Source organism: Salmo trutta, unplaced genomic scaffold (assembly GCF_901001165.1).
Source record: "Salmo trutta unplaced genomic scaffold, fSalTru1.1, whole genome shotgun sequence".
Lineage (NCBI taxonomy): Eukaryota > Metazoa > Chordata > Actinopteri > Salmoniformes > Salmonidae > Salmo > Salmo trutta.
Window position 1 is genome coordinate 253,625 of NW_021822469.1, and position 18,862 is coordinate 272,486.

General features: G+C 42.9%; 1 protein-coding gene across 2 annotated transcripts in view; it reads left to right on the forward strand.

The window, feature by feature from the left end:
• Positions 1-5,265: 5,265 nt before the first annotated feature.
• Positions 5,266-18,862, forward strand: part of LOC115182368 (fibronectin type III and SPRY domain-containing protein 2) — a gene marked incomplete at its 5' end in the record, with an annotated part of 49,764 nt that continues 36,167 nt past the window's right edge. The window contains 10 exon segments of one of the 2 annotated variants that reach the window (XM_029743988.1): positions 5,266-5,399; positions 5,850-5,952; positions 6,816-6,911; positions 8,549-8,782; positions 9,266-9,288; positions 10,661-10,782; positions 13,592-13,759; positions 14,284-14,418; positions 14,619-14,769; positions 15,983-16,116. In XM_029743988.1, coding sequence (XP_029599848.1) covers positions 5,266-5,399; positions 5,850-5,952; positions 6,816-6,911; positions 8,549-8,782; positions 9,266-9,288; positions 10,661-10,782; positions 13,592-13,759; positions 14,284-14,418; positions 14,619-14,769; positions 15,983-16,116 — 1,300 coding nt within the window. 2 annotated transcript variants of the gene reach the window in all.

Here is an 18,862-nt window from a genome sequence, read left to right on the forward strand (position 1 = left end):
GGGCCTTTTAGGTTATGACCCCTCTCTTCCTGTCTGATCTAGAATAATGCCTTGTCATGTTAGTATTGTGTTCATACTTCAGCTGTATGCCTTGTAGGTGAATCCATTCATTAGACAGAGTAATTACATATCTGCCTTTGATATGGACAATTATTATTCCTTTCTTGACCTTTAGGACAGTGACTCACTGGGTTTGCATCTCTCTCTCTCCCTGTGTGTGTGTACAAGAGGCGTCACTACATGTCCCTGGTTCGAATCCAGGCTGAAAACACATCCGGCCGTGATTGGGAGACCATAGGGCAGCGCACAATTGGCTCAGCGTCGTCCGAGTTTGGCCGGTGTAGGCCGTCATTGTAAATAAGAATTTGTTCTTAACTGACTTGCTAGTTAAATTTAAAAAACTAATAAGAATAATTCTCTCTCCCGCATTGGCCTTTCATGGACTGTCTCTCTCTCTCTCTATTACCAAAGCAAGTGAAATAGATAAAAAAAGTGAAATAAGTAAAAAATGTACAGAAAACATTACACTCACAAGTTTCAAAGGAATAGATACCATTTCAAATGTCATTATGGCTCTATACAGTGTTGTAGTGATGTGAAAATAGTTTAAAGTACAAAAGGGGACAATAAATAAACATATGGGTTATATTTACAATGTTGTTTGTTCTTCACTGGTTGCCCTTTTCTTGTGGCAACAGGTCACAAATCTTGCTGCTGTGATGGCACTCTGTGGTATTTCACCCAGTAGACATGGGGAGTTTATCAAATTGGATTTGTTTTCAAATTCTTTGTGGGTCTGTGTAATCTGAGGGAAATGTGTGTCTCTAATATAGTCATACATTTGGCAGGAGGTTAGGAAGTGCAGCTCAGTTTCCACCTCATTTTGTGGGCAGTGTGCACATAGCCTGCCCTTCTCTTGAGAACCAGGTCTGCCTACGGCGACCTTCCTCAATAGCAAGCCTATGCTCACTGAATCTGTACATATTCAAAACATTCCTTAAATTTTGGATCAGTCACAGTGGTCAGGTATTCTGCCACTGCGTACTCTCTGTTTAGGGCCAAATATCATTTCTAGTTTGCTCTTTCCAATGTGTCAAGTAATATCTTTTTGTTTTCTCATGATTTGGTGGGTCTAATTGTGTTGCTGTCCTGGGGATCTGTGGGGTCTGTTTGTGTTTGTGAACAGAGCCCCAGGACCAGCTTGCTTAGGGACTCTTCTCCAGGTTCATCTCTCTGTAGGTGATGGCTTTGTTATGGAAGGTTTGGGATTCGCTTCTTTTTATGTGGTTGTAGAATTTAACATCTATTTTCTGGATTTTGATAATTAGCGGGTATCGACCTAATTCTGCTCTGCATACATTATTTGGTGCTTTACATGGTACATGGAGGATGTTCTTGAAGAATTCTGCATGCAGAGTCTGAATTTAGTGGTTGTCCCATTTTGTGAATTTTTGGTTGGTGAGCGTACCCCAGACTTCACAACCATAAGGGCAATGGGTTCTAGAAATGATTAAAGTATTTTAGCCAGATCCTAATAATTGGGATGTCAAATTTTGTTCCTTTTGATGGCATAGAAGGCCCTTTTTGCCTTGCATCTCAGATCGTTCTCTCTTCTCCTGTTAAACATCTCCTCTCTCTCGCTCTCTCTTCCTCTTAAACATATCCACTCTCTTGCCAAGCTAATCCAGCCTCAGTGCTCACGTCAGACCCACAGGATTAGAGCAGCATGGTACAGGGAATAAGGAGAGAAGAATACATTTTTTCTGCCTTTGAAACATCTTTATATGTGCTACTATCTTGGTTGTTGTGTATATAGACACTGTACAGGCCTATATTCATGCACAGGGTTGTGCATGGATAATAGGGAGAGAGAAATCAAATCAAATGTTATTTGTCACATGCGCCGAAAACAACAGGTATAGACCTTAACGTGAAATGCTACTTACAAGCCCTTAATAACCAACAATGCAGTTAAAAAAATAGAGTTTAGAAAATATTTACAAAATATTTTTTTCAGTAACAATAAAATGACATAACAATAAGGAGGCTATATACAGGGGGTTACCGGTACTGAGTCAGTGTGCGGGGGTACAGATTAGTCAAGGTAATTTGTACATGTAGGTAGGGGTGAAGTGGACTATGCATAGATAATAAACAGCGAGTAGCAGAAGTGTACAAACTAAGTCATGTATCTGCCGTTTGAACGTCTTTTATAAAGCCTATCTGCTTTAACACAGTTCATACCATGACATTGTTCAAATCAAGTTGATTTGTCACGTGCGCCGAATACAACAGGTGTAGACCTTACAGTGAAATGCTTACTTACAGGCTCTAACCAATAGTGCAAAAAAGGTATTAGGTGAACAATAGGTAAGTAAAGAAATAAAACAACAGTAAAAAGACAGTGAAAAATAACAGTAGTGAGGCTATAGAAGTAGCGAGGCTACATACAGACACCGTTAGTCAGGCTGATTGAGGTAGTATGTACATGTAGATATGGTTAAAGTGACTATGCATATATGATGAAGAGAGAGTAGCAGTACTTGAATACTTGTCTCTGATTGGCTTGAAGACCATTCTAGAGCGTGCATTATAGGTATATCAGCACAGCGGAATTCAATGGCTATAGTTTATTCTTGCATGTTCTACAGAGATACTTTTGAAAGCAGAAGCCAATTGGATGACAATTTTATGAGAATTCAGTTTGGGGAAAATGACACTGTGAAACACTAGGCTAAGGTATCAGACCCCAAAACCATATTAGTTGGGCTCTAATGCATAGTGTCATTGGCTATCAGGTAGCCTAGTGGTTAGAGCGTTGGGCCAGTAACCGAAATCCCCGAGCTGACAAGGTAAACATTTGCCCCTGTTCCCGATAGGCTGTCATTGTAAATAAGAATTTGCTTTTAACTGACTTGCCTAGTTAAATTAAAATAATTTGCCTAAAAGTAGTCAACATAGAAACAGAGAATGAATGACAGGCCAATCTCCCTGTTTCTAGCCAAGACCTCAGGGGAGAACACCTTGCAGGGTGATAACAACATGAGTAACAGGAATGAAGCATGACTGGATTATCAACCGGCTGGGAGCAGGATTGGTCATGTTTTCCTTCTCACGTGTTGTCATGTTGAGCAACAATAGTGATGACAGTGACACTGCATCTTTATTAAACCCCCTATGTGAACCAGGGTGGAAGGGTGTCTATCCCAATGTCATGAGGGGATTTAAATGCCTAATGTTGGACAGACATTTTTAGGGTTTACTCACAGTGACTTGATTACTGGATAGTGGGGCATCGGTAAGCAGAGTACACTACCGGTATACCTCAAGGGGGCCCCCTGAGTCTGCAGGCTTTTGTTCCAGCCCAGCAATGTAGCCTACTCCTGATTCAAATGAGCAACGGCGTAGGCCTAGTGATTGGTTAGTGCTGGGCTGGAACAAAAGTTTGCAACCCATGTGGCAGGACCAGGATTGAAGAACAGTGACAGGCCACAGCTTGTATAGATCACTAATTAAAATTGGCCACTGACCTTTCTAAGGTGATCCTTAGCCGTGGTGACTTCATCCTGCATGGTTTTCCTCTTAAACTCCTGCATGTTCTCAAAGTACTCCTCGACATCTCGCTCGTCCTGCGGGAAAAAGCGAGTCCAGCACTATCTTCCTGCCACAGATATCTATCGCAGTGCTGAAGTACTTCTCCAGCTGACGACAAGGTGTATCCAGATCTCTCTCTTGATCATCTTGGTTGAACGTCCGATTGCTGCTGAGAAAGATCATGTCCCAAATGTTACCCTCCTTGAAGTCCGACAGGTCGGGGAAATAGGGTGCGACGACATCCCCGACCCCTGTAAACTGACGGTGGACATTTTTTAAGTCGTTAACAGAGAAGAGTCCGGCCCAGCTGGTTTCGGTTTCGCAGACAGCAAGCTGGTCTTTGCGCTTCTGTCGCTGGAGAGTTCTGTTGTGACAGGTGACCGCGAACTTGGACTCGATAACATTCCACTGCACGATAAAACCGAGCTTGAACGTCTCGTTTTCTTCGAATATGTTCGTTTTGATGGCGACCCAGCCGTCCAAGCTGTCCAAACGCTCGCAGTCTATGCTATTCATTTTGTGGTAAACATATAGCTTGCGAGCTAGCTAAAACTTGAATTCCTCTGCCTTGTTTACAACGTCCGCCATTTGTAACGATGACGTAGTGTTTCCTGTGGCGTTCTCTTTACCTTCAACTTTGACCTTTCGATCACATGCTCAGGGGGAATTCCACAGCTGATTTGATTCGCTATAATGTATCAAGGATTTATGCCAAGAGATTTGAATATTTTATACAATGGGTCGCCTTCAAGAAAATAATGACCACATTCACAATCAAATACTATTCGATTAAATACAATATTATCACTCTATTAGGCGACTACAGGCAGATTTTGGCACTATGTCAAAATACCCTTGCTGACACTTGATCTGTGTGCATAACAGTTGGGGTTCCTGCTATATTTGTCACAAACTGTATTTGCTTCCTTGGTTAGCCTGTCAAAAACACTGTCAATGGTCGCCCTGAATCGACGTTACTGGGGGAGATATTGAATAATTTATCACCAAGGTAAACTTAACCAGTGTTTTTTTGATTTAGTAACAACTAGGCAATAATAACTGATATATCTAGTCATAATTATAGCAAATAAATCTGAAACTCCAGCATAGTTTAAATGGTGTGTTGAGTTTATGTGTACAGCATGCCTGATCCATGTTTTAACAGAGGTCCAGGTTCTTAGAGAAGCAAACCCTCCTTTAACTGTCATCACTGTGTACAGTTCTTTCTGAACAAGTGTTTTTCTAAACATTAAGACTATGAATCATACTTGTTTTGATTGCAAATAATGAACTCGTTGCATGGCCTCCATAAGTTAACTAATTAAATATTTATACTTATTTTTAAAGGTAAATAAAGCATATCAAATTTACACAAGTGAATGACTGGTTGGTTAATGTTGGGTAAATAGAACATCAAAATATTTGACAATTCTTACTTCCAATACCTACTTCCAATACCTACTTCCAATACCTACTTCCTGGTCCTTAGTGGAAAAATATGAATCTGACATGTTTCATTTGATTGCCCAGTCCACCACAATACCTCCACCACAGTACCTCCACCCTCCTCCTCCCATCACGGACCTGTATGAGGTCTACACAGGAAGCAGGCTGGATGTCATCACTGAGGAGGTGCTGAGTGGAGACGAGGAGCATGGGGAGGAGCACCAGGAGGTGAAGGAGGAGGAGGTGAACAGGGATCTCCCTACCAAAGAGGCCTTCGTAGTGGTGTCAGAGAGAACAGAGACTAGAGAGTTGTCCTCTACCTCCCAGCGTTTCTCCACGGATACCAACGACTCTCTAAGGTCCGTAATACAACACTTGCTTTATTGGTCCATTTGCACAGATATTATTTTTTTATTTGTTGCTGTCACAGTTACCCAACCTGATACACAACACAAACATCACAGGCTGCGAGGGGTACTTAGGGGTAAAGTGCCTTGCTCAAGGGCACAACAGTAGTAGGTAGTGTACAGGATCCTCCGGCTTCCGGCTCACTCCCTGAAGATTTCCCCTGCAGGCAGGGGTTCGAACCGGCAAACCTCTGGTTACTGGCCCGCCTCTTAAACCTCAAGGCTACTGCCACCAAGGCTACTGCCACCAAGGCTACTGACACCAAGGCCACTGCCACCAAGGCTACCGCCACCAAGGCTACTGCCATCCCAGTGTCTAATGCACTATGTATGTAATCTTTGCATGACATGTTGCATGCATCAATCATTTAATAATGGATACAATAAAGCAATCATCATCAGGTTTGAGGCGTATGTCCCGTCTTCAGATGAGGAGGGAACTCCATCACCTGACAGCTCTGTGGACGGACACGATGACGTGTTTGAGGAGCACAAGGAGTCGGAGGTAGGGGAGGGTGTATGTTGAGTCGGAGGAAGGGGAGGGTGTGTGTTGAGTCAGAGGAAGGGGAAGGTGTGTGATGCGTCAGAGGAAGGTGTGTGTTGAGGAAGGGGAAGGTGTGTGTTGAGTCAGAGGAAGGGGAAGGTGTGTATTGAGTCGGAGGTAGGGGAAGGTGTGTGTTGAGTCGGAGGAAGGGGAAGGTGTGTGTTGAGTCGGAGGTAGGGGAGGGTGTGTGTTGAGTCGGAGGTAGGGGAGGGTGTGTGTTGAGTCGGAGAAAGGGGAAGGTGTGTGTTGAGTCGGAGGTAGAGGAGGGTGTGTGTTGAGTCGGAGAAAGGGGAAGGTGTGTGTTGAGTCGGAGGTAGGGAGGGTGTGTGTTGAGTCGGAGGTAGGGGAGGGTGTGTGTTGAGTCGGAGAAAGGGGAAGGTGTGTGTTGAGTCGGAGGTAGGGGAGGGTGTGTGTTGAGTCAGAGGAAGGGGAAGGTGTGTGTTGAGTCAGAGGTAGGGGAGGGTGTGTGTTGAGTCGGAGGAAGGGGAAGGTGTGTGATGAGTCGGAGGTAGAGGAGGGTGTGTGTTGAGTCGGAGGAAGGGGAAGGTGTGTGATGACTTGGAGGTAGGGGAGGGTGTGTGATGAGTCGGAGGAAGGGGAGGGTGTGTGATGAGTCGGAGAAAGGGGAAGGTGTGTGTGTGTGTTAATTCCATGTGAATATACCCTTAATCTAGCCTGAGTGCCAGTCTGTGTGTGCTCTCCTGCCAACTTCTACAGGCATTGTTTGGCGTGACGGCACAACAGAAGTTGGCGAGAGCACAAACAGATTTGCCCTCAGGCGACCCTTGACCCTCTGTAAGAGTTAATTTCTGCTGTGCCTTCAGAACAAGGTGAATAACATCAGGACTAAGCTGGAGGAGAAGGTGGTGGAGATGGAGAACTTTGCAGGACATCTAGAAGAGATCTTCCTCACTGTGGAGGTACAACAACCACTACTACTGACACAACAACCACTATTACTGACACAACAACCACTATTACTGATACAACAACCACTATTACTGACACAACAACCACTATTACTGATACAACAACCACTACTACTGACACAACAACCACTATTACTGACACAACAACCACTATTACTGATACAACAACCACTACTACTGACACAACAACCACTACTACTGACACAACAACCACTATTACTGACACAACAACCACTACTACTGACACAACAACCACCACTACTGACACAACAACCACCACTACTGACACAACAACCACTACTACTGACACAACAACCACTACTACTGACACAACAACCACTATTACTGACACAACAACCACTATTACTGACACAACAAACCACTATTACTGACACAACAACCACTGCTACTGACACAACAACCACTACTACTGACACAACAACCACTATCACTGACACAACAACCACTACTACTGACACAACAACCACTACTACTGACACAACAACCACTATCACTGACACAACAACCACTACTACTGACACAACAACCACTATCACTGACACAACAACCACTACTACTGACACAACAACCACTATTACTGACACAACAACCACTATTACTGACACAACAACCACTATTACTGACACAACAACCACTACTACTGACACAACAACCACTACTACTGACACAACAACCACTACTACTGACACAACAACCCTATCACTGACACAACAACCACTACTACTGACACAACAACCACTACTACTGACACAACAACCACTATCACTGACACAACAACCACTACTACTGACACAACAACCACTATCACTGACACAACAACCACTATTACTGACATAGCAACCACTATTACTGACACAACAACCACTATCACTGACACAACAACCACTACTACTGACACAACAACCACTATCATTGACACAACAACCACTATCACTGACACAACAACCACTACTACTGACACAACAACCACTACTACTGACACAACAACCACTATTACTGACACAACAACCACTACTACTGACACAACAACCACTATTACTGACACACAACCACTACTACTGACACAACAACCACTACTACTGAGACACCAACCACTATCACTGACACAACAACCACTACTACTGACACAACAACCACTATTACTGACACAACAACCACTATTACTGACACAACAACCACTACTACTGACACAACAACCACTACTACTGACACAACAACCACTACTACTGACACAACAACCACTATCACAACAATCACTATTACTGACACAACAACCACCACTATTACTGACACAACAACCACTATTACTGACACAACAACCACTATTACTGACACAACAACCACCACTATTACTGACACAACAACCACTACTACTGACACAACAACCACTACTACTGACACAACAACCACTATTACTGACACAACACCCACCACTATCACTGACACAACAACCACTACTACTGACACAACAACCACTACTACTGACACAACAACCACAGTACACACATAACAAAGACACATCTATGGGTTTTCAACCATGGATCTGTGAGCAAACCCCGTTTGGGAGCCCCTGATCATCGCTTAATGAAACGTTTCATATCTTTCAGGAGAATTTTGGTCGTCAGGAGCAACACCTGGAGCAGCACTGCAACGATGTTCTACAGACGTTATCCCATCGTTACGACGAGCGAGCCGCTGCGCTGGGGGAGGAGAAGAAGAGGAAGTTGGAGGCCTTGTACACTAAGCTGCTGGGATGCGGATGCACCCTGGACGCATCCAAGGACCTGATTGAGACCGCCCAGGAACTGTACCGCACCGAGGACAAACGACTCTTTCTACAGGTCTGTTGTAGTGGGTTGTCAGAATGACTTATTCAAGATTAAATCATTGAATTGCTAATATAGCTTTATAACTTGAAATAACTTTGAAACGTTTAAAAGTTTATGATAACTTTGTGAGTGAAAAGCCCAGGAGGCCGGCCGGCCGTTTCTGAGATACTGGAACCAGCGCACCTGGCTATGACGACGTTAAAATGTGCTTAGGTCACTCGTTTAGCCCATTCTAACGTTCAATCGAACAGTAACTGAATGGCTCAATGCCTGTCTGCCTGCTTTATATAGCAAGCCACGGCAACATGACTCACTGTCTGTAGGAGTGAACCATTTTTCGTGAACGGGGTGGTGTACCTAATAAACTGGCAACTGACTGTATATTCTGTGGTCTTTGGGATGTTTTAATCTGCCAGTTAAAGGTTTTATGAACCTTAAAATGTTAATGACCACTGGAGGAGTTGACTTTTGATGTTGTGAACTTTCCCTTGACAGGCTGTTATGCCCACCATGAAGAGGTAAAGTACTTTAAGGAGATTAACACTGCTGCCTGAGACTACAACAGAACTACACTATACTATACTATACTATACTATACTATACTATACTATACTATACTATACTATACTGTAAGGAGACTAACATTGCTAGCCTGTGAATATAACTGAACTAGCCTGGTTCCAGATCCATTTTATCCTGGTTCCAGATCTATTTTATCCTGGTTCCAGATCCATTTCAGCCTGGTTCCAGATCTATTTTATCCTGGCTCCAGATCCATTTCAGCCTGGTTCCAGATCAATTTTATCCTGGTTTCAGATCCATTTTATCCTGGACTCAGATCCATTTTATCCTGGTTCCAGATCTATTTTATCCTGGTTCCATATCCATTTTATCCTGGTTCCATATCCATTTCAGCCTGGTTCCAGATCTATTTTATCCTGGTTCCAGATCCATTTTATCCTGGTTCCAGATCCATTTCAGCCTGGACTCAGATCCATTTTATCCTGGTTTCAGATCCATTTTATCCTGGTTCCAGATCCATTTCAGCCTGGTTCCAGATCTATTTTATCCTGGTTCCAGATCTAGTTTATCCTGGTTCCAGATCCATTTTAGCCTGGTTCCAGATCCATTTCAGCCTGGTTCCAGATCTGTTTGTTCTCTTGCCAACATGCTAGATCCATTTGTGTTATCTTGTTGCTTGACCATGACCATAGGAGTTGGCAAGGCACAAAGAGATCTGGGACCAGGCTATAACAAAACTATTATAAGTGTTTGTTTACAACTGCATGGTAGTGAGTCTGGTTAATAACAGTGTAATCATGTGATTTGCTGTGAACCGTGTAACAGCCTGATTAGGAGTGTTTCATTAGGATAATATATCAGGTTATGTTTGATGTCATCAACGCTCATTCTGAAACCAAAATAGCTTCCGATCCTAATTAGCCAACTAATTCAACTAATTTAAACTAAGCAGTATAATGAATGTGTTTGATGTTGAAGAGGGTTTGTTGACATAGCTTATGTTTTGAATAGCATGATGACGCATGATGCTACATCCAATGTTCATTTCAGTGTCGTTTTAGGTGGGCTCTGTTCAGAAGGTTGCAACGTTACAAAACATTCGGATAGAAATCAATTTTGTAGAACAGGTATGATTTTTCGTTCTGTAGAATAGGGCATCTTGTCAGCTCTATTCGTTCCATTTCTATATGCAGTGTTCTGAACGTTTCACCTCACTGAATACAGGTCTGTTTGTCCAATCAGAATTGAGAAGTTTCCTGACAGGTGTTTTGTTTGTCCAATCACAATCAAGGAGTTTGTTGACTTGGGTGCGTTTTGTCGATTCAGAATCAAGGTTATGGCTGATTGATGTTTTGTTTGCCTAATCAGAATTGAGGAGTTTGCAAAGGAGAAGCCTGACCTGACGCTGGTGACCCCTCTGGAGTTTGACATGCCCCTCGCTGACCTGTCAGACGTCAAGACCATGATGGACTCCATCAACATCGTACCAGGTCTGATCAATCAATCAACCCATCCTTCCATACACCCACCAACCCACCCATCAGTCAATCAACCCATCCTTCCATACACCCACCAACCCACCCATCAGTCAATCAACCCATCCTTCCACCCACCCACCCATCAATCAATCAACCCATCCTCCCACCCACCCACCCACCCATCCATTCATCCTTCCATACACACACACACCCATCCATTCATCCATCCATCCTTCCATACACACACACACCCATCCATTCACCCACCCACCCACCCACCCACCCACCCACCCACACAATTGGCCCAGTGTCGTCCGGGTTTGGTCGGGGTAGGCCGTCATTGTAAATAAGAATTTGTTCTTAACTGACTTACCTAGTTAAATAAATGTTAAATATACTTTTATTTTTAAACGCAATTAGATTTAGGCCATGGATGGGCAACTGATCAATTTACAAAGTCTAAAATAAAAAACATAATTTTTTGTATTTTGGTCAGGGGACTCAAGCATTTCTCTCCATCCTATGTCTAGATTTGCAGGAAATAAGATGTAAAACTGCAAATGTTTCTCTCCGCCCCATGGCAAAATGAGTAGAATTGCATGAAATGTGTTATAAAATTGCAAAATCTTCTCCCCGCCCCATGGCAAAATATGTAGATTTGCCACATTCTTGCTTTAAAACGACAAAATGTTCTCTACGCGTCATGCCATAATGTGTAGAATTACAGGAAATTAACTCTAAAAACGTTTTCTCTCCGTTGTCAAGAGGGAGGCCGCTAAAATGTTTTGCTGGCAAGGTGGGGGTATGGATGTGGATACACAGACCCGCGAGCCACTGCAGGCCCCCCATGATGAGTTCAGATTATTTGTGGCCCCCACCCACATCAAAGTTGCCCGTCCCTGATTTAGATCAGGAGTATGAGCTTGGAACAGAGCAGAGCAGAGCCCCGGAGAAATCCTTCCAGACTCCAAACTCTACCTTTTATATAAATGGAGGTTAGCTTGGGGAGTTTGGTTGCTTAGAAACAAATGACTTTGATGAAAAAGTGATTTAATTTCCCTGAGTATTTAATTACATAAGGCCACTGGAGTGACGAGTCAGGCACTTTTGAGTGATGCTTTCATTCTGCTGAAGTTTGACTGAGACAATGATTGTGTCTCAAATGGCCCTCTATTCCCTATATAGAACACTACGTTGGACCAGAGCCTATTTGTCAAAAGCAGTGCACTACATAGGGAATAGGGTGCCATTTGGGACACATACAATCTCCATACTGCTTCTGTAGCTAATGCTTGTTGAGGCTGGCTGTGACATCAGTCTGTCTGAAGAGAGATTATGGCTGTGACATCAGTCTGTCTGAAGAGAGATTATGGCTGTGACGTCAGTCTGTCTGAAGAGAGATTATGGATGTGATGTCAGTCTGTCTGAAAAGAGATTATGGCTGTGATGTCAGTCTGTCTGAAGAGAGATTATGGCTGTGGCGGCAGTCTGTCTGAAGAGAGATTATGGCTGTGTGCCTCAAATGGCACCTTGTTCCCTATATAGTGTTGACCAGGGCCCTGTTCCCTATAATCTGTTGACCAGGGCCCTGTTCCCTATATTCTGTTGACCAGGGCCCTGTTCCCTATATTCTGTTGACCAGGGCCCTGTTCCCTATATTCTGTTGACCAGGGCCCTGTTCCCTATATAGTGTTGACCAGGGCCCTGTTCCCTATATTCTGTTGACCAGGGCCCTGTTCCCTATATTCTGTTGACCAGGGCCCTGTTCCCTATATTCTGTTGACCAGGGCCCTGTTCCCTATATTCTGTTGACCAGGGCCCTGTTCCCTATATAGTGTTGACCAGGGCCCTGTTCCCTATATAGTGTTGACCAGGGCCCTGTTCCCTATATAGTGTTGACCAGGGCCCTGTTCCCTATATAGTGTTGACCAGGGCCCTGTTCCCTATATAGTGTTGACCAGGGCCCTGTTCCCTATATTCTGTTGACCAGGGCCCTGTTCCCTATATAGTGTTGACCAGGGCCCTGTTCCCTATATAGTGTTCACCAGGGCCCTGTTCCCTATATTCTGTTGACCAGGGCCCTGTTCCCTATATTCTGTTGACCAGGGCCCTGTTCCCTATATAGTGTTGACCAGGGCCCTGTTCCCTATATTCTGTTGACCAGGGCCCTGTTCCCTATATTCTGTTGACCAGGGCTCTGGTCAACACTATATAGTGTTGACCAGGGCCCTGTTCCCTATATTCTGTTGACCAGGGCCCTGTTCCCTATATAGTGTTGACCAGGGCCCTGTTCCCTATATAGTGTTGACCAGGGCCCTGTTCCCTATATTCTGTTGACCAGGGCCTGTAAAGATCTAGTCCAAGGTACTGCACTGCAGGGAATAGGGTGTCATTAGGAATGCACTAGTCTGTGACGTGTGTCTATCTTTGATTCACTTGGTGACTTACCTCAGACAGCTTTGTTTTGTTTCTCACAATCTCTGATTCCACAGAAGGACACACATTTGAGAGAAATGTCAAAATGTAGAAAAATCCTGTAATAAAATAGTCTTAATAAAGTCCTTTGTGTTTAATATTGGCTGTGGGGAGAGCGCAGTGTGAAAATCAATGAAATAGAGACTTAGTATTATGTTGTCACAGTCACTTAGAAAAGTGTCAAGACCATGAAATAAACCTCTGTGGAGGAAAATAAAACATGAATGCAGTACAAACTAATTCACATAAAGGTATTACTCTCTCTCTGTAATGTCACGATCATGTTTCTGATTTTAATCTTGATGTGATTGTAACATGATATCATGTGTTTGTTATGTCATTCCAGCCCAATCTGCCCCGGTCATCAACCCCCAGGTGTCTAACTCGGCCTCGCGGACGTCTCTGCGTGTGTGCTGGAGCCTGTTCTCAGACGACTCTGTGGAATACTACGAGCTCTACTACAGACCTGTCCTGGAGGACACACCGGCTGCAGACAGCACCAAGGGGCCTGATGGTAGCAACTAGTACAACCACAACCAGTACAACTTACAATCAGGACAGAGAATCAGAATGGACAATCAGAATGTAGAATCAGAATGTACAATCAGAACATAGAATCAGAACATAGAATCAGGACATAGAATATGGACATAGATCTGAACATAGAATCTGGACATAGAATCTGAATATAGAATCTGGAAATAGTAGTCACAACCTGTAAAACATAGAATCAGAACCTGTAAAACATAGAATGAGAACCTAGAATCTGAATATAGATTCAGAACATAACATAGACAGACATTCCAGTTGAATGTTTCATGACATTATGGACCGACACAGAGACAATATATTGGGTGTACTATTTGGAATGTTCAATCTCTCTCTAAGAGGATTAATTAATCTAATGTAATCAACTATTCCCCTATGAGGGAGACTATGGTTACTTTACCTAAACCAACAGGTATAAGGCTTTAATAAAACTTTCTAATGTATTGTTGTAATGTTGTAAATGATTGAAGTGAGTTGTCTCCTCCTCAGTGTTTAATGTGAAGGTAAAGGAAACCCACTGTAGTGTAGGAGAGCTGCTACCTAACGTGCAGTATGAGTTCTGGGTCACAGCTACCAACACTACAGGCATCAGACCTGCCAGTGAGAAGGCTGTCTACGTGACAGGTAAAACCATGGGCCTGTTACAGGGAACACCACTTTCAAACTGACTAACAGTGGTTTTCAATAGGAATGTGTCAGTGGAAGACACAACTGAATACAATGGGTTGCACTATTTTAATGCTGTGCTCTCTCAGCTCTCTCTCCCTCCCTCTTTAATCCCCCTGTATCTCCCTCTCTCGCTCCCTCTTCTCCTCCCCCTCCAGTCCCCTCTCCACCAGTCATCAGACAGAGGGAGTGTAGCAGTTGTCCGGAAGCCGCTCTGATTCGCTGGGAGTCAGGAAACACCAACCCAGTCGACTCCTACACCGTAGAGCTGAGTGAGACAGGCACTGATGGACAGAGTGGGGTCAATGAGTAAGAAATACACACATGCACTCTCACACCCCCACACACGCCCGTACGCCTGCAAGCACACACATACACATACACACTCACACATACACACTCACACATACACACTCACACATACACACTCACACATAAACACACACACTCACACTCACACATACACACTCACACATACACACTCACACATAAACACACACACATACACACTCACACATACACACTCACACATACACACTCACACATACACACTCACACATACACACGCACACATACACACTCACACATACACTCACACATAAACACACAGACATAAACACTCACACATAAACACTCACACATAAACACTCACACATAAACATTCACACATATACACTCACACATACACACTCACACATATACACTCACACATACACACTCACACATACACACTCACACAAACACACTCACACATAAACACACACACTCACACATACGCACTCACACATACACACTCACACATACACACTCACACATACACACACACACATACACACTCACACATACACACTCACACACATACACACTCACACATACACACGCACACATACACACTCACACATACACACTCACACATACACTCACACATAAACACACAGACATAAACACTCACACATAAACACTCACACATAAACATTCACACCCACACACTGAAGTTTCAATATAAAATGCGAATTTAATCCACTTCCTGAATTGACTAAACTGAAAAAGAGTTGACATCAGTTCTACTCCCCATTGGTTCTCCCTGCAGGTCTGTAATGTGATTGGTTCTCCCTGCAGGTCTGTAATGTGATTGGTTCTCCCTGCAGCTCTGAATCACTGGTCACTTTAATAATGTTTACATACTGCTTTACTCATCTCATATGTATATACTGTATTCTATTCTACTGTATTTTAGTCAATGCCACTCCGACGTTGCTCAATCTAATATTTAATTCTTAATTCCATTATTTTACTTTTAGATTTGTGTGTATTGTGAATTGCTGGATATTACTGCACTGTTGGAGTTAGGAACACAAGCATTTCGCTACACCCGCAATAACATCTGCTAAATATGTGTATGTGACCAATAACATGTGATTGGTTCTCCCTCCTGGTCTATAATGTGATTTGTTCTCCCTGCAGGTCTGTAATGTGATTGGTTCTACCTCCTGGTCTATAATGTGATTGGTTCTCCCTGCAGGTCCATCGTGGCTGTTCCTACCTGTGAGAGTCTGATCCAGCTGCAGTCAGGAAGACAGTACCTCATCTACGTCAGAGCTGTCAACATCGGAGGACCCAGTGACAGGAGCGAGGCTTTTACCGTCTCTACTACAGGTGAGAGGACAGACCCCCATGTCCTGACGCTGTAGTATGTTTAGTTGATGTTGTTCACTGTCAAATATTATTCTGTCTCATAGCACCTTTATAGGTATCAGTGAGGTTGTTACTGTGTGTGTTTTATAGTTGTCAAGACCAGACAGTGAGGTTGTTACTGTGTGTTTTATAGTTGTCAAGACCAGACAGTGAGGTTGTTACTGTGTGTGTTTTATAGTTGTCAAGGCCAGACAGTGAGGTTGTTACTGTGTGTTTTATAGTTGTCAAGGCCAGACAGTGAGGTTGTTACTGTGTGTGTTTTATAGTTGTCAAGACCAGACAGTGAGGTTGTTACTGTGTGTGTTTTATAGTTGTCAAGACCAGACAGTGAGGTTGTTACTGTGTTTTATAGTTGTCAAGACCAGACAGTGAGGTTGTTACTGTGTGTGTTTTATAGTTGTCAAGACCAGACAGTGAGGTTGTTACTGTGTTTTATAGTTGTCAAGACCAGACAGTGAGGTTGTTATTGTGTTTTATAGTTGTCAAGACCAGACAGTGAGGTTGTTACTGTGTGTGTTTTATAGTTGTCAAGACCAGACAGTGAGGTTGTTACTGTGTTTTATAGTTGTCAAGACCAGACAGTGTGGTTGTTACTGTGTTTTATAGTTGTCAAGACCAGACAGTGAGGTTGTTACTGTGTTTTATAGTTGTCAAGACCAGACAGTGTGGTTGTTAATGTGTTTTATAGTTGTCAAGACCAGACAGTGAGGTTGTTACTGTGTTTTATAGTTGTCAAGACCAGACAGTGAGGTTGTTACTGTGTTTTATAGTTGTCAAGACCAGACAGTGAGGTTGTTACTGTGTTTTATAGTTGTCAGACCAGACAGTGAGGTTGTTACTGTGTTTTATAGTTGTCAAGACCAGACAGTGAGGTTGTTACTGTGTTTTATAGTTGTCAAGACCAGACAGTGAGGTTGTTACTGTGTTTTATAGTTGTCAAGACCAGACAGTGAGGTTGTTACTTGTGTTTTATAGTTGTCAAGACCAGACAGTGAGGTTGTTACTGTATTTCATAGGTTGTCAAGACCAGACAGTGTGGTTGTTACTGTGTTTTATAGTTGTCAAGACCAGACAGTGTGGTTGTTACTGTGTTTTATAGTTGTCAAGACCAGACAGTGAGGTTGTTACTGTGTTTTATAGTTGTCAAGACCAGACAGTGAGGTTGTTACTGTGTTTTATAGTTGTCAAGACCAGACAGTGAGGTTGTTACTGTGTTTTATAGTTGTCAAGACCAGACAGTGAGGTTGTTACTGTGTGTTTATAGTTGTCAAGGCCAGACAGTGAGGTTGTTACTGTGTGTTTTATAGTTGTCAAGACCAGACAGTGAGGTTGTTACTGTGTGTGTTTTATAGTTGTCAAGACCAGACAGTGAGGTTGTTACTGTGTTTTATAGTTGTCAAGACCAGACAGTGTGGTTGTTACTGTGTTTTATAGTTGTCAAGACCAGACAGTGAGGTTGTTACTGTGTTTTATAGTTGTCAAGACCAGACAGTGTGGTTGTTACTGTGTTTTATAGTTGTCAAGACCAGACAGTGAGGTTGTTACTGTGTTTTATAGTTGTCAAGACCAGGACAGTGAGGTTTGGTTTACTGTGTTTTATAGTTGGTCAAGACCAGACAGTGAGGTTGTTACCTGTGTTTTTCTAGTTGTTCAAGACCAGACAGTTGAGGTTGTGGTTGTTACTGTGTGGTTTTATAGTTGTCAAGGACCAGACAGTGAGGTTGTTTCTGTGTTTTTATAGTTGATCAAGACCAGACAGTGAGGTTGTTACATGCTGTTTTATAGTTGTCAAGACCAGACAGTGAGGTTGTTACTGTGTTGTTATAGTTGTCAAGGACCAGACAGTGAGGTGTACTGGTTATAGTTGTCTAACAGTGGTTGTTACTGTGTTTTATAGTTTTCAAGATCAGGACAAGTGAGGTTTGTTACTGTGTTTTATAGTTGTCAAGACCCAGACAGTGAGGTTGGTTACTGTGTTTTATTAGTTGTCACGGACCAGACCGTGAGGTTGTTACTGTGTTTTATAGTTGTCAAGACCAGACAGTGAGGTTGTTACTGTGTTTTATAGTTGTCAAGAACAGACAGTGAGGTTGTTACTGTGTTTCATCGTTGTCAAGGACCAGACAGTGAGGTTGTTACTGGTGTTTTTATAGTTGTCAAGGCCAGACAGTGAGGTTGTACTGTGTGTGTTTTATAGTTGTCAAGACCAGACAGTGAGTGTTACTGTGTGTGTTTTATAGTTGTCAAGGACCAGACAGTTGAGGTTGTTACTGTGTTGTTTTATAGTTGTCAAGACCAGACAGTGTGCGTTGTTACTGTGTTTTATAGTTGTCAAGACCAGGACAGTGAGGTTGTTACCTGGTTTTATAGTTGTCAAGACCAGACAGTGTGGTTGTTACTGTGTTTTATAGTTGTCAAGACCAGGACAGTGAGGTTGTTACTGTGTTTTTATAGTTGTCAAGACCAGACAGTGAGGTTGTTACTGTGTTTTATAGTTGTCAAGACCAGACAGTGAGGTTGTTACTGTGTTTTATAGTTGTCAAGACCAGACAGTGAGGTTGTTACTGTGTTTTATAGTTGTCAAGACCAGACAGTGAGGTTGTTACTGTATTTCATAGTTGTCAAGACCAGACAGTGTGGTTGTTACTGTGTTTTATAGTTGTAAAGACCATACAGTGTGGTTGTTACTGTGTTTTATAGTTGTCAA